The sequence below is a fragment of the Nerophis lumbriciformis genome, linkage group LG27, assembly GCF_033978685.3.
Source record: "Nerophis lumbriciformis linkage group LG27, RoL_Nlum_v2.1, whole genome shotgun sequence".
NCBI classification, from domain to species: domain Eukaryota; kingdom Metazoa; phylum Chordata; class Actinopteri; order Syngnathiformes; family Syngnathidae; genus Nerophis; species Nerophis lumbriciformis.
Window position 1 is genome coordinate 28,635,001 of NC_084574.2, and position 17,407 is coordinate 28,652,407.

General features: G+C 41.4%; 1 protein-coding gene across 1 annotated transcript in view; it reads left to right on the forward strand.

Annotated features, from left to right (window-relative positions):
- The window catches only part of htra3a (HtrA serine peptidase 3a), a 22,373-nt gene extending 6,177 nt beyond the window's left edge, over positions 1 to 16,196 (forward strand). Inside the window, exons 2-8 of the mRNA XM_061923133.1 lie at positions 866 to 956; positions 7,530 to 7,752; positions 11,365 to 11,559; positions 14,982 to 15,014; positions 15,677 to 15,821; positions 15,915 to 15,965; positions 16,044 to 16,196. Of these exons, the coding sequence (XP_061779117.1) occupies positions 866 to 956; positions 7,530 to 7,752; positions 11,365 to 11,559; positions 14,982 to 15,014; positions 15,677 to 15,821; positions 15,915 to 15,965; positions 16,044 to 16,132 (827 nt within the window). The 3' untranslated portion in view covers positions 16,133 to 16,196. The remainder of the gene's footprint in view (positions 1 to 865; positions 957 to 7,529; positions 7,753 to 11,364; positions 11,560 to 14,981; positions 15,015 to 15,676; positions 15,822 to 15,914; positions 15,966 to 16,043) is intronic.
- Positions 16,197 to 17,407: the final 1,211 nt, after the last annotated feature.

A 17,407-nucleotide genomic window follows, 5' to 3' on the forward strand; every position in this document is an offset into this window, starting at 1 on the left:
GGTAGTCACCTGAAATTGTTTTCTCTTCACAGGTGTGCTTGAAGCTCAATGAGAGAATGCCAAGAGTGTATGAAAAAGTAATCAGAGCAAAGGGTGGCTATTTTGAAGAAACTAGAATATAAAACATGTTTTCAGTTATTTCACCTTTTTTTGTTAAGTACATAACTCCACATGTGTTCATTCATAGTTTTGATGCCTTCAGTGACAATCTACAATGTAAATAGTCATGAAAATAAAGAAAACACATTTAATGAGAAGGTGTGTCCAAACATTTGGCCTGTACTGTATATATATTATTATTTATTTATTTATTTATTAGGGCTGTCAAGTGATTAATTTTTAATCAGATTAATCACACCCTAATTCTGTGATTAATCATGAGTGAACTAATCACAGGTTATTATTTGCTAGCAAAAATTGAAATTTCTTAAAAATACCCTAACATTTGGATGCAAATGCAATTTTGTATTCAGAATGTCTTACGGGAACATTTTATAAATATTTTACTGAACTGCAAGTCATTGATTTGCTCAAAACTTGGTGACAGTAAGAGTTAAGTGCACAATTTAGTTCTTGCTTAACTTGATACAAATAAATATACATACATTTTTTTTTTTTTACTTAAAAGAGAATCAATTCAGTGTGCAGCTTTATGATAGAGCAGGACTCCAAGTTTCATCACTATGAAAACTACTGTGACAAAAAGAGAGGTGAGATATTTGTTTCACTAATATGACTGGGAACATAGTTTTTATGGTCATTTTTTACAGTGTAGGTGGATACAAGTCATGCCGTAATGTAATGTTTATGTATGTACTATGCATGTTATAGAACTGTATATTTACTGATGCATATGTCAGTGCAGATCTCAGCAGCCCTCGCTATCAGTTCAACTTCATCGCCGATGTCGTGGAGAAAATAGCACCCGCTGTTGTCCATATAGAGTTGTTCATAAGGTATGTCGGTGCGTGGAGTTTCACAGGGGTACCTTGGGGGTCTCTGTATGTTTTGGTCATTGATATTTTTGTTTCATAAATGTCAATTAAAAAAAAAAAAAAGGTTGGTTTATTTGACTTTCATTTTGAAATACAAAAGAAAAGGAAGTTCATATTTTTTCAGTGTCATAGGTCCCCCAAAAAGGATTTGATTATCTTGTTGTACTTAATTTAGGGGTGTCAAACTCATGTTAGATGGGGGGCCACATGGAGAAAAATCTACTCATGTGGGCCGGACTGGTAAAATCATGGCATAATAACTTAAAAATAAAGACAACTTCAGATTGTTTTCTTTGTTTAAAAATAGAACAAGCACATTTTGAAAATGTACAATTTTATTTTTTTACACTTACATGTTGCGGTTAATAGTATTCTATCTTTATTTATACTTTCTAAATAAATTATGTCATAATGTTCATCAGTCAACTCATTGGTGTTAATGTTCAATCTATCAAGATAAAAAATAATATCAAAATCAAATTACAGGATGTTATTTATGTAGTTTGCTCATTTTCCTCGACTGGTGCACTAACATCATGTGGTTTTTATTTTTTATTTTTTTTTACATATGTAGCATCATCTACAAAGATACAAAGAATTGCTATTTCGACATCTAGTGGACACATTTAGAACAGCAGTTTCTTTCATTCAAAAATGTTGGCTCATTTTTATACTTAGCAAACTCATCCCGCGGGCCGGATAAAACCTGTTCGCGGACCGTACGTTTGACACCCCTGATTTAATCATAAATAAAAAGGAAAATCAACATTTACCAGCCAGAAACGAAAATAAGACAAAAACTGAAGATTTCTTATGTTCAGACACCGGAAGCGGAAGTTGCTATAAAGACGTGACTGAAAAAAACAAAAAGTGTTGTGTTGTATCCTGCGTTTGTATTTAGAAAAGGACTGTCAAAAATATCGAGTTGACTCATGTGATTAATAATAATAATAAAAAATAAAGATTGCATTAATCATGTATATTTGTAGATTAATCACATAATTTATCCTGACTGCATATACTCCTTTACCTTAGTTAGTTATTTTCTTTAGTTTAATTTCAAACAGTTACAAGGGACAAGCGGTAGAAAATGGATGGATGTAACATTGTCCATCCATCCATCCATCTTCTTCCGCTTATCCGAGGTCGGGTCGCGGGGGCAGCAGCTTAAGCAGGGAAGCCCAGACTTCCCTCTCCCCAGCCACTTCGTCCAGCTCCTCCCGGGGGATCCCGAGGCGTTCCCAGGCCAGCCGGGAGAGATAGTCTTCCCAGCGTGTCCTGGGTCTTCCCCGTGGCCTCCTACCGGTCGGACGTGCCCGAAACACCTTCCTAGGGAGGCGTTCGGGTGGCATCCTGACCAGATGCCCGAACCACCTCATCTGGCTCCTCTCGATGTGGAGGAGCAGCGGCTTTACTTTGAGCTCCCTCCGAATGACAGAGCTTCTCACCCTATCTCTAAGGGAGAGCCCCGCCACTCGGCGGAGGAAACTCATTTCGGCCGCTTGTACCCGCGATCTTGTCCTTTCGGTCATGACCCAAAGCTCTTGACCATAGGTGAGGATGGGAACGTAGATCGACCGGTAAATCGAGAGCTTTGCCTTCCGGCTCAGCTCCTTCTTCACCACAACGGATCGATACAGCGTCCGCATTACTGAAGACGCCGCACCGATCCGCCTGTCGATCTCACGATCAACTCTTCCCCCACTCGTGAACAAGACTCCGAGGTACTTGAACTCCTCCACTTGGGGCAAGATCTCCTCCCCAACCCGGAGATGGCACTCCACCCTTTTCCGGGAGAGAACCATGGACTCGGACTTGGAGGTGCTGATTCCCATCCCAGTCGCTTCACACTCGGCTGCGAACCGATCCAGTGAGAGCTGAAGATCTTGGCCGGAGGAAGCCATCAGGACCACATCATCTGCAAATAGCAGTGACCTAATCCTGCAGCCACCAAACCAGATCCCCTCAACGCCCTGACTGCGCCTAGAAATTCTGTCCATAAAGGTTATGAACAGAATCGGTGACAAAGGGCAGCCTTGGCGGAGTCCAACCCTCACTGGAAACGTGTCCGACTTACTGCCGGCAATGCGGACCAAGCTCTGACACTGATTATACAGGGAGCGAACTGCCACAATAAGACAGTCCGTTACCCCATACTCTCTGAGCACTCCCCACAGGACTTCCCGGGGTACACGGTCGAATGCCTTCTCCAAGTCCACAAAGCACATGTAGACTGGTTGGGCAAACTCCCATGCACCCTCAAGGACCCTGCCGAGAGTATAGAGCTGGTCCACAGTTCCACGACCAGGACGAAAACCACACTGTTCCTCCTGAATCCGAGGTTCGACTATCCGGCGTAGCCTCCTCTCCAGTACACCTGAATAGACCTTACCGGGAAGGCTGAGGAGTGTGATCCCACGATAGTTGGAACACACCCTCCGGTTCCCCTTCTTAAAGAGAGGAACCACCACCCCGGTCTGCCAATCCAGAGGTACCGCCCCCGATGTCCACGCGATGTTGCAGAGTCTTGTCAACCAAGACAGCCCCACAACATCCAGAGCCTTAAGGAACTCCGGGCGGATCTCATCCACCCCCGGGGCCTTGCCACCGAGGAGCTTTTTAACTACCTCGGCAACCTCAGCCCCAGAAATAGGAGAGCCCACCACAGATTCCCCAGGCCCTGCTTCCTTATAGGAAGACGTGCTGGTAGGATTGAGGAGGTCTTCGAAGTATTCCCTCCACCGATCCACAACATCCGCAGTCGAGGTCAGCAGAGCACCATCCCCACCATACACGGTGTTGACACTGCACTGCTTCCCCTTCCTGAGGCGGCGGATGGTGGTCCAGAATTGCTTCGAAGCCGTCCGGAAGTCTTTTTCCATGGCCTCCCCGAACTCCTCCCATGTCCGAGTTTTTGCCTCCGCGACCGCTGAAGCCGCACACCGCTTGGCCTGTCGGTACCTGTCTGCTGCCTCAGGAGTCCCATGAGCCAAAAGAACCCGATAGGACTCCTTCTTCAGCCTGACGGCATCCCTCACCGCCGGCGTCCACCAACGGGTTCTAGGATTACCGCCACGACAGGCACCAACCACCTTGCGGCCACAGCTCCAATCGGCCGCCTCGACAATAGAGGTACGGAACATTGTCCACTCGGACTCAATGTCCAGCACCTCCCTCGTGACATGTTCAAAGTTCTTCCGGAGGTGGGAATTGAAACTCTCTCTGACAGGAGACTCTGCCAGGCGTTCCCAGCAAACCCTCACAATGCGTTTGGGCCTGCCAGGTCTGTCCGGCATCCTCCCCCACCATCGCAGCCAACTCACCACCAGGTGGTGATCGGTAGAAAGCTCCGCCCCTCTCTTCACCCGAGTGTCCAAAACATGAGGCCGCAAATCCGATGACACAACTACAAAGTCGATCATGGAACTGCGGCCTAGGGTGTCCTGGTGCCAAGTGCACATATGGACACCCTTATGTTTGAACATGGTGTTTGTTATCGACAATCTGTGACGAGCACAAAAGTCCAATAACAGAACACCACTCGGGTTCAGATCCGGGCGGCCATTCTTCCCAATCACACCTCTCCAGGTTTCACTGTCGCTGCCAACATGAGCGTTGAAGTCCCCCAGTAGAACGAGGGAATCACCCGTGGGAGCACTCTCCAGTACTCCCTCGAGTGAATCCAAAAAGGGTGGGTACTCTGAGCTGCTGTTTGGCGCGTAAACGCAAACAACAGTCAGGACCCGTCCCCCCACCCGAAGGCGGAGGGAAGCTACCCTCTCGTCCACCGGGTTGAACTCCAACGTGCAGGCTTTGAGCCGAGGGGCAACAAGAATTGCCACCCCAGCCCGTCGCCTCTCACTGCCGGCAACGCCAGAGTGGAAGAGAGTCCAGCCCCTCTCAAGAGAAGTGGTTCCAGAGCCCTTGCTGTGCGTCGAAGTGAGTCCGACTATATCTAGCCGGAACTTCCCCACCTCACGCACTAGCTCAGGCTCCTTCCCCCCCAGCGAAGTGACGTTCCACGTCCCAAGAGCCAGCTTATGTAGCCGAGGATCGGACCGCCAAGTGCCCTGCCCTCGGCTGCCGCCCAGCTCACACTGCACCCGACCTCTATGGCCCCTGCTATGGGTGGTGAGCCCATTGGAGGGGGGACCCACGTTGCCTCTTCGGGCTGTGCCCGGCCGGGCCCCATGGGGACAGGCCCGGCCACCAGGCGCTCGCCATCGTGCCCCACCTCCGGGCCTGGCTCCAGAGGGGGACCCCGGTGACCCGCGTCCGGGCGAGGGAAATCTGGGTCCTTGGTTTGTGTTCTTCATCGAGGTCTTCGAGCTGCTCTTTGTCTGATCCCTCACCTAGGACCAGTTTGCCTTGGGAGACCCTACCAGGGGGCATAAAAACCCCTGGACAACATAGCTCCTAGGATCATTGGGACACGCAAACTCCTCTACCACGGTAAGGTGGCAGCTCAGAGAGGAGATGTAACATTGTATATCACATTTTTACAGTTTCACAATGGAACATGTCCGAAAAGAAGTAGGAAGAAGCAGAGTTTTCACCTATTTTTCTCGGTTCAATGCAATTCATAGCACATTTGTTCACTTCCTGTCACACAATGTAACAGACTGTGTAAACAGACGACCTACTAAATAAATAACAATAAAGTTTACAAGAACACAAAATTAATAAGTTATTTACCTTATTAATTATGATTACCTAAACGGCGGCGTGGGTTGCCATGCGGTCAGTAATCAGGTCAGTGCAAAAATGAGTAAGGAGATGGCAAATTTCAATTGAAAATACACCCTGACTGGACTTAAGATAAAACTATTAGCAATAAATATCATATATTCAAGTAAAACATAAAAAAAAGAATGTTTCTGGATGACATTCTGATAGTAAATTTGCTTTTGTGTCAGAATATTGTTTTTTTTTTGTTTTTGTTTTTTCGGTTAATTCATATTAACTAATTTACTGTGAATAGTCACTATTGATCCAAATTCAAAAGTGTGATTAATTTGTTTCAACAAATTTCTTATTTGACAGCACTAATTAAAGCATATTGATCCATGATCACCTCGTCGGTTTGACATCATCAAAAAGTTATTTTCCCCAACAAGCCAAAAAGAAGTTAGAATATATAAAAAAAACACACCTGTTTTGGGTCCTTTTTTTCGTTTTATTTGTGTTATATGAAACATAGATGAAAATCAAACCCTTTGGTCCGTGTACCTTCCATTTATTCTATTTCCAATTCTTAAATGCAAATCAAAAAACTAACCATTTTTTCCTGTTTTCATTTCTGAAACAAAAGTTGGACAACTATTTAATGATACTTTTTTAAAACAACAATATGACTCCTGCTGAACAAAGATGTTACCGTTATGCTAAAAAATATGCTAAACGCAAAGCAAAAGCTGAACTACTGCTTCCGGTTCAATTTGTCATCACACAGATAAACACATGGATTTTTGCATTTTAAGTTCAGTTCAGTTTCAGTTTATTTGGAACATGCATACGATGCAATGTAATACATCACATATTTCCAGTTGTTTCATTACAGCACGTCTGAAAAGGAGTAGGAAGAAGCAGAGCTTATTTAATCCTACCCCTTTTCATACCATAGCAATTTTATCCAATTTCCTTGTTCTCTGTAACATAACGGTGAACAAACAAATAATAAATAAATAATATACCATAGTAAGCAAACAAATATTAAATACATAAATAATATTCGTCTCAATAAAAAATAAAAAATAAAAAAATGTTTTGGATGAACATGATTTTTGTGTTTATCTGGAAAAATGCAAATCCATAAAAGAATAACAGCACAAAATCCAATTATATGGCAATATTTTAATGAAATCAACCCTTGTTTTAAAATCTGCCGTATACAATAAAAATAAAAAAACGGCCCTAATTTTTTTTTTTAGATTTGCGTTTCAGAATTGGAAATAGAATGAACGGAAGATACACGGACCTAAAATACGGCTTCCGGTTCAATTTGTCATCACACAGATAACCACGCATTTTTGCATTTTGGATGAACATTTTTTTCCGATTTTTGTGTTTATCCGGAAAAATTAAAATCCTTTAAAGGAAAACGGCACAAAATCCAATTTTATGGCAATATTTTAATGAAAATCAACCCTTTTTAAAAAAAAATTTAAAATCTGCCATATATAATAAAAATGTAAAAACGGCCCTAATTAAATTTTTTGATTTGCGTTTCAGAATTGGAAATAGGATGAACGGAAGGTACACGGACCAAACACTGACCCTTGAGTTTGTTAAAAATCTGTTCCAAAAGGTCAAGAAAACCGAATTGTACAACAACTGAATACATTTTTCTCATCAGGAATATTCCAATTAAAAATACCAACAAACTTCTTTAATATTCTTGCACATTCTCTTGATGTCTCTGGCCAAAGTAACACGAAAATGTGCAAACATGGGCTCTTTTATAAAGTCCAGTTTATGTAGCTTTCTCACTATGAGGGGTTTTGTTTGATCATTTTCTTGTGTTTGGTCCTGCAGACATCCCATTTTTGGCCACCAAGTGTGTCTCTCCAGCGGCTCCGGTTTCATAGTGACCCCCTCAGGTGTGATCGTAACCAACGCTCACGTGATAACATACACAGCTTTGGCGACAGGGCGACCTCAGCTGCTGGTTCAGCTCCATGATGGCGACATATATGAGGCTGAGGTTCAGGAAGTGGACAGGAAGGCAGACATAGCTACCATCAAGGTCAACCCTCAGGTAAAAACACACACTTCTTCATGCAAGTTAGCAACTTTCACAACACACGCTCATGTCAGACACCAGTGCACCGATGTTAGACCCAAGACCAGGGGGCAGGATTTAACCCGCTATATCATTTTAAGGTGTCTGCCACATTTAAATGTGGCCTGTCCCATAATTTTAATGTAGCATGCCACATAATTCTATTGTGATCCGCCACATCATTATGTGGCCAGCCAAATCATTTTATCGGGTAAGCCACTTAATTTTATTGTGACCTGCCACATAATTTTATTGAGGACCGCCACATCATTTTAGGGTGACCTTTCCCATAATTTTAATGTAGCAGACCAGGTAGTTCTAATGTGGTCCGCCACATCATTTTATGTGACCCACCACATCATTTATGTGGCCAGCCAAATAATTTTATCGAGTCCGCCATATAATTTTATTGTGGCCTGCCACATCATTATATTGTGGATTGCCACATAATTTTAGAGTGACCCGTCCCATAATTTTAATGTAGCACGCCAGCTAGTTCTAATGTGGTCCGCCACATCATTTTATGTGACCCACTACATCATTTATGTGGCCAACCAAATCATTTTATGGGGTCCGCCACATCATTTTACTGTGGACCACCACCTAATTCTAATGTGATTCGCCACATCATTTAACGTGGACCACCACGTCATTTATGTGGCCCACCACATCATTTATGTGGCTCAGCACATCATTATGTGGTCAGCCAAATCATTTTATCGGGTCAGCTACATCATTTTATTGTGGCCTGCCACATAATTTTATTGAGGACCGCCACATCATTTTAGGGTGACCCGTCCCGTAATTTTTATGTAGCATGCCAGCTAGTTCTAATGTGGTCCGCCACATCATTTATGTGACCCACCACATCATTTATGTGGCCAACCAAATCATTTTATGCGGTCCGCCACATAATTTTTTTGTTGACCGCCACATCTTTTTTTAATGGCCTGTCCCATAATTTTACTACAGCACACCAGTTAGTTCTAATGTGGTCCGCCACATCATTTAACGTGGACCACCACATAATTTATGTGGACTACCACATCATTTATGTGGACCAGCACATCATTTATGTGACCAGCCAAATCATTTTATCGAGTCCGCCATATAATTTTATTGTGGCCTGCCAAATCATTTTATTTTGGATCGCCAAATCATTTTAGGGTGGCCCGTCCCATAATTTTATTGTAGCACGCCAGCTAGTTCTAATGTGGTCCGCCACATCATTTTATGTGACCCACCATGCCATTTATGTGGCCAACCAAATCATTTTATGGGGTCCGCCACATAATTTTTTTGTTGACTGCCACATCTTTTTTTAATGGCCTGTCCCATAATTTTAATATAGCACGCGAGCTAGTTCTAATGTGGTCCGCCACATCATTTAACGTGGACCACCCCATCATTTATGTGGACCACCACATCATTTATGTGGACCACCACATCATTTATGTGGCCAGCCAAATCATTTTATCGGGTCCGCCATATAATTTTATTGTGGCCTGCCACATCATTATATTGTGGATCGCCACATAATTTTAGGGTGGCTCGTCCCATAATTTTAATGTAGCACGCCAGCTAGTTCTAATGTGGTCTGCCACATCATTTTATGTGACCCACTACATCATTTATGTGGCCAACCAAATCATTTTATGGGGTCCGTCACATCATTTTATTGTGGACCGCCACTTCATTTTAAAATGGCCCATCCCATAATTTTAATGTAGCATGCCACCTAATTCTAATGTGGTCCGCCACATCCTTTATGTGGCCAACCAAATAATTTTATGGGGTCCACCACATCATTTTATTGTGGACCGCCACATCATTTTAGGTTGGCCCATAATTTTAATGTAGCATGCCACCTAATTCTAATGTGGTCCGCCACATCATTTATGTGGCCAGCCAAATCATTTTATCGGGTCCGCCACATAATTTTATTGTGGCCCGCCATATAATTTTATTGTGGACCGCCACATAATTTTATTGTGACCTGTCCCATAATTTTAATGTAGCACGCCAGCTAGTTCTAATGTGGTCCGCCACATCATTTTATTGTGGCCTGCCACATCATTTTATTGTGGATCGCCACATCATTTTAGGGTGGCCGGTCCCATAATTTTAATGTAGCACGCCAGCTAGTTCTAATGTGGTCCGCCACATCATTTTATGTGACCCACGACATCATTTATGTGACCAACGAAATCATTTTATGGGGTCCGCCACATCATTTTATTGTGGACCGCCACTTCATTTTAAAATGGCCCATCCCATAATTTTAATGTAGTTTGCCACCTAATTCTAATGTGGTCCGCCACATAATTTATGTGGCCAGTCAAATAATTTTATCGGGTCTGCCACATAATTTTATTGTGGCCTGCCACATCATTATATTGTGGACCGCCACATAATTTTATTGTGGCCCGTCCCATAATTTTAATGTAGCACGCCAGCTAGTTCTAATGTGGTCCGCCACATCATTTTATGTGACCCACCACATTATTCATGTGGCCAACCAAATCATTTTATGGGGTCTGCTGCATCATTTTATTGTGGACTGCCACGTAATTTTACCGTGGCCCGTCCCATAATTTTAATGTAGCATGCCACCTAATTCTAATGTGGGCCGCCACGTCCTTTAATGTGAACTACCACATCATTTATGTGGCCCACCACATCATTTATGTGGCCAGCCAAATCATTTTATCGGGTCCGCCACTTCATTTTATTGTGGACCACCACATAATTTTAGGGTGACCTGTCCCATAATTTTAATGTAACACGCCAGCGTGTTCTAATGTGGTCCGCCACATATTTTTATGTGACCCACCACATCATTTATGTGGCCAACCAAATCATTTCATGGGGTCCGCCACGTCATTTTATTGTGGACTGCCACATCATTTTAACCTGGCCCGTCCTATAATTTTAATGTAGCACGCCACCTAATTCTAATGTGGTCCGCCACATCCTTCAATGTGAACCACATCATTTATGTGGCCAGACAAATTATTTTATGGGGCCCACCACAATCATTTATGTGGCCTGTGAAAGGCAAGAAATAAAAAAAGCACTTTCTGGCTATGGATATTTTTTCTTTCAATTTTGACGGATAAATGTTGCCGATGTAATGACATATGTTGTAGACTTTAATACTCTCTAATGTTTCACCATTGTTTTTTTTACTTAAATATCTGCTTGTCATCTTGAATTATGATTTTAAAACAAGTCATCCATCAATCTGTTAGTAAAAAATATAATAATCAAACAATATGTTTATATTCATATATATTCACTGAGGGCAGCCATAATTGTGGTGTGGCCCTCAATAAAAGGAGTTTGACATTGTGTCTAATGGTGTCTTCTGCTAACATGAGACAGAGCTTTGCAAAACCTTCAAAAAGCTAGCAGCAATGTGTCCACAAACATCAGCCCTGTGACTTCCCGGCGCCACGCTGACCTGTGTTTTCTCACACCCGTATCTCACATACGTCACCCGTGGAAGCGTTCTCTCCTCCGACTTCCATTTGCCTTCCGTCAGCATTTCTAAGGCTTCTTCTTTGACTTTCCCCTGTTTGTGCGCAGAAGAAGCTCCCCGTGCTGTCACTCGGCCGCTCGGCTGATCTGAGGCCGGGGGAATTTGTGGTGGCCATTGGCAGCCCCTTCGCCCTGCAGAACACCGTCACCACCGGCATCGTCAGCACGGCACAAAGGGATGGAAAGGAGCTGGGCATCCATGACTCTGACATAGACTACATCCAGACTGACGCAATCATTAATGTTAGTACACATATACCTTATGAATATTTGGACTGTAATTAGAGACCGAATGTTCCTTTGGGACAGAGGACTCTATTCAATTTCTAGCGTTTTATTTTTTTTCTTTCTTTATTATTATACCGCCGCCTCTTTGAGCTGTAATTTGAACCCCTTAACATGCTTTAAAACTCACCTCAGGACTGGCGAAAATTGCGATCTAATAAAAAAACCAAACCCCAAAACTCAGAATTGCGCTCTAACGCCTCCTAGGAAGAAAACACAGACAAAACTGCCTGTAACTTCCAGCAGGAATGTCGTAGAGACATGAAACAAAACCCTCTATGTAGGTCTCACTTAGACCTAGATTTCATACACTGACATCCTTCAGCAAAAATCAACAGGAAGTTGGCAATTCCCCCTTCAAAACAAAAGTTTAGTAAAAACTGTCACCTTTGCCTCTCTGAGCTGCAATTTGACCCCCTTAACATGCTTCAAAACTCATCAAATTGGACACACACATCAGGACTGGCAAAAATTGTGATCTAATAAAAAACCAAACTCCAAACCTCAAAATTGCACTCTAGCACCCCCTAGGAAGAAAACACAGACAAAACTGCTCCTAGGAAGAAAACACAGACAAAGCTGCCTGTAACTTCCAGTGGGAATGTTGTAGAAATATGAAACAAAAACCTCTATGTAGGTCTCACTTAGACCTACATTTCATATATTGACAACCCCCAGCAAAAATCAACAGGAAGTGTGCAATTCCCCCTTCAAAATAAAAGTTGGGTCAAAACAGTCACCTTTTTTTAAACATTATCTCCTCTGAGCGCGTTTGTCGTGTCGGATTCAAACTAGCACAGGAGAGAGATTGAACCCTTCTGATTAAAAGTTGATGAAAGAGTTTTAATTACTGCACCGGTTTGGATTTTATGTGCCGTCAAAGTCGGTCCCGTCCATCGCTGCTTGCAGCTTTAATTGTAATTGTTACTGTTTACACATGTCTCTCTGCTCCCCACTCTTCCCTCCGTGTGGTCTGTGGAAACAATCTTTTAATGAAGTCAGAGTTGGTAGAAATAGCAGAACATAAAATATAGTATTCAAACCAGCAACATTCCAGGTATGCCAATAAGTAACACATGAATACATAATAAGTCCAGGAAGAGGCCCTTTACTTTATGCCGTATTTACCATAATCACATCTAGCCTAGAAGAAGAAGTTGTTGTATTGTGCATACACATACTACATCACCATCTAGCATGGCCCTTTCACATTTAGAGTGTTACCTTTTTCAAGGATTTCAATGAAATTTACATGTGTTAGTAAAAATCCATGTTCCAGGATTTTCACAGAGCCAAAAAAAAGTAATGAGCCCTCCTTCATTCACGACTTAAGCGCGTGTGCCTAACTTACACGGGTGGGTGTGTCCGCAGGCTGGATGGGAGAATACGCATAAAACAAACATGCGTAATTTGAAGCAGGAAAAAAAAACACTTAACCCAGCAGGCACAAGACATTAAAACAACATTGAAAACTTGTTGAATTAAGTCCTGACGTTGAGCAACTCAAACATAACGTTGAAACAACATGCTTTTTGACAATGTTTAATCAATGTCAGGTTGTGAGGTTGATTTGACCATTGAAATTTGATCATTTCCCAACCAACAACGTGGATCCAACGTTGGATCAAATCAAAACGTTGGGCAAATTAGCAACAGAGGACTTATACCAATTTTAATATAATGACATACCTGCCAACTACTCCGGTTTTCCCGTAATTAGTACGGTTTTCATCAACCTTTTCTGGGTTACGGTTGCAGTGATAAAGAATACGGTTTTTCATTAATTAAATTTTTTTTTTTTTTTTTAAAGTTTTATTCACGAAATCGTGTAACAACAATGACAATCGACACGGCTTCCCGTAACTTCCTATCGAGCCATTCCGAATGCCATGCGCGAGGCTATTTATAGCACCGCTGCCAAGCACGAGGCACCAGTTGCCATTGTTTCCAAACGAGCGAACGATCATGGAATTAGCCGGAGAAAAATCGCAAACGAGTCTTAAACCGAAAAGAAAACTGCAGTCATTTCGTGAAGAATATTCAAAAGCCTATCCGGGAATAATTATCCGTTCCAAAAAGGGTGAAAACTACGCGAATTGCACCTTGTGCAGACAAGATTTTTCGATCGGACACGGAGGAATTAGCGATGTAAAAGACCACGTTGGGACAAAAAAACACAAGTCTAATGCCGTTGCTAGCGATACAAGTGGAAAACTTTCAACGTTTTTCGTCGCCCAAACAGATTCTTTGGATGTGATAAATGCCGAAGTTTTATTTACGGAGGCAATAAGTGAGCATGGACTAGAATAAATTTGGATTTTAGCCACAAAAAGGTAATGACACCAATGTTATCTATTGGAATTGTTTAGTACTGTTATACTGTTAAAAGTGTTTATACTATTTATGCTTTCAAGTCCAAGTTGAAGAAATCTTGTTAAATGTTGACAGCATAACTACCAAAATACAGAAGTATGTCCTTAATATTTTTGCAGTGCTATTTCTGTTGAAAAGTTAAAATGATTACATTAGAGATGTGATGTGCCACTTTTTAAGTGTCTGATGGCTTAAATTAATTTTCATTAATTTTTCATATTTTGAATTCTTTTGAAAGGCTTGCAAAAAAACTACATTTGAATTGTAATTCCATGCTATTGACAGGACTATTAATTTTAATGAAGTTAGCTTACCATGTTTACAGTATGATAATTGTGATAGAAATGTGAATTTTAGGCACAGAATATTTTTTACAATTGAACAAGGCAGTAGATTATACAAGCTTGGACAGAAAGTTAATAATGACACCAATTTTTTTTAATGGAATTGTTTAGTACTGTTTTACCATTTGTTTACTGTAAAAAGTGTTTATACTGTTTATACTTTCAATTAACAAATTGAAGTCTTGTGAAAGGTTGACATGATAACTGGCATTAACTGTCAAAATAATTTCAAACTATTGAAGTTAGCTTACAGAATAAACATGTCAATCAACCCATATGATTTTTGCTGTAATATTTTTGTTTTGAAAAGTCACTGTGACTGATAGAAAAGTGATGGTTTTAGCAACATTTTAACCTGTCTGAATGCTAATAATCATTTTGCGTCGGGGGGCGAACCTGGACCCTGGCTACTAGGTTTTTCTGATTTCAAAAGTTGGCAGGTATGTAATGATAATCAATGAAGCAGAGTCCTCAAACAATAGTCAATCAGCTACACATATATGATATCCCTTTTCATTGTACATGTTGTTATTTTGCTGATATTGAAAACAGGGGTTTTAAATTAATTTAAAAAAGAGGGAGGGTATAACAGTATATTATATAAGGGTCAATACAAACATTAATGTGATTGTTTCTCTTACATGTCAACTTATCGGTGAGCAGTATGGGAATTCTGGAGGGCCCCTTGTTAACTTGGTGAGTACTATACTTTCCGCCATTGTGATTTGCACATCTAAGTTACACTAAAGCAAACACTGTATGTTCTGAAATTTACTAAAATAATAATGTTACAAATATGACAAACTTGCAAACGTATCAAAATATATACAATGTATTGAACATCCCTATGACCATGTGTCATATGGTTACGGTTATGATTTATTTGTTTTAGACATGTTTAACAAGTTGTGTAAATGTTGTCTGTCTATCTGTGTTGGCCCTGCGATGACGTGGCGACTTGTCCAGGGTGTACCCCGCCTTCCGCCCGATTGTAGCTGATATAGGCTCCAGCGCCCCCCGCGACCCCGAAGGGAATAAGCGGTAGAAAATGGATGGATGGATGGATGTTTAACAAGTTATATTAAGGAACATCACCTAGTTATATTTGTACAGTTCAGCATATCCGAAGAGAAGTAGGTAGAAGCGAAGCTTATATTTATTACTACGCCTTCTCTATGTCTATTACTGATAATAATTAACACCATTTCTAACGTCTTGGAAGTACAAAACACTGTTAAATTTATTTTTTCCCCCAATAACTTATAATCTTATACAGGAATACGCCTTGGCGGTCTTTTAAAAAGTCAATTGACTTCCTCCTTCACAGCTGACTCCCTGCATGTTTGTGTTTACTCCAGGACGGGGAGGTGATCGGCATCAACACTTTAAAAGTGACAGCAGGCATCTCCTTTGCTATTCCCTCGGACAGAATCAGACACTTTCTCACAGATTCACAGACCAAATACACCAGTGTGCTTGGGTCAGAGCATCCTAAGAACAGAGGTACTGTAAGAAGAAATTACCTTGGCGAGTTGCTGACTGACTTTCTCATATCGGAGTCCATAATTTGTCTTCTTGTCATCTCTTTTGTGACAGATAAGACTAAACTTCCGAATGGATTGACAGAGATGGCACCGTCAGAATCAGGTGAGATTGACAATCCTTAGAAATGGTCCTATAGTAATCTTAATATGTGGACTAATTATTATTCTACTGTGTTCTCAGGGTTTGTAGGAGGGAGCAGACGTTTATTGGGTATCGGAATTCTAAAAATGAAGATACCCGTAACGGACAACAAGCTATTTCTACACTAAAATGGTAAACCTTGTAAACTTGGATCTTTCAGGGCCACACTAAGTGAAGAGTTGTAAAGTTTCCATTTTTTCGTACTGACAATTTGGACTAAGAAGCATTACCATTATGTTTGCTTGTCTCTAAGACAGAAATATCACTAGAAAGATTTTCCTGATGTCAGCAGGTTGTTTTGGTGCAATAAGTCATACCTAACACTCGGACAGAAAATGATGTTCACACATGCATGCAGAAAAGCAAAGGAGGGTGGGAACTTGGGTAGGATATCAGCCACATGCAGTGTGGGAAAGAATAAGTATTTGATCCCATGCTGATTTAGTAGGATTATGGTAGACATGAACAGTCTATAAATGTATAGTATAGTCGTCCCTCGCCACATTGAGCTTCAAATATTGCAGTTTTACCACAGTGGATAGCTTTAACATTTTTTACAGCATATTCTACATTTTTTTGGTCCTAAACTAGGTATTTTCAAGAATAAACATGACTAAATAAACTAAAAAATATTAACACTACAGTAGTATTGGCCACCAGAGGGCACCAAACCAACCCCAGCGCGCTATTCAGTATCGTGATTGGCTTAGCCTCAGGCTGCTTTACTATATTGGATTAAAATATAAAACCCAAAACCAGTGAAGTTGGCACGTTGTGTTATTTGTAAATACAAACAGAATATAATGATTTTCAAATCCTTTTCAACCTATATTTAATTGAATAGACTGCAAAGACAATATATTTAATGTTGGATCTGAGAAACTTAAATTTTTTTTGCAAACAATCATTAACCTAGAATTCAATGGCAGCAACACATGGCACAGGGGCACTAATACACCCCCATACCAACACAGATGCTGGCTTTTGAACTTTGCGCCTATAACAATCCGGATGGTTCTTTTCCTCTCTGTTCCGGAGGACACGACGTCCACAGTTTCCAAAAACAATTTCAAATGTGGACTCGTCAGGCCACAGAAAACTTTTCCACTTTGCATCAGTCCATTCTAGATGAGCTTGGGCCCAGCGAAGCCGGCGGCGTTTCTGGGTGTTGTTGATAAAAGGCTTTCGCTTTGCATAGTAGAGTTTTAACTTGCACTTACAGATGTAGCGACCAACTGTAGTTACTGACGATAGTTTTCTGAAGTGTTTCTGAGCCCATGTGGTGATATCCTTTACACAGTACCGCCTGAGGGATCGAAGATCACGGGCATTGGTTTTCGACCTTGCGTGCAGTGATTTCTCCAGATTCTCTGAACCTTTTCATGTTATTACGGACCGTACAT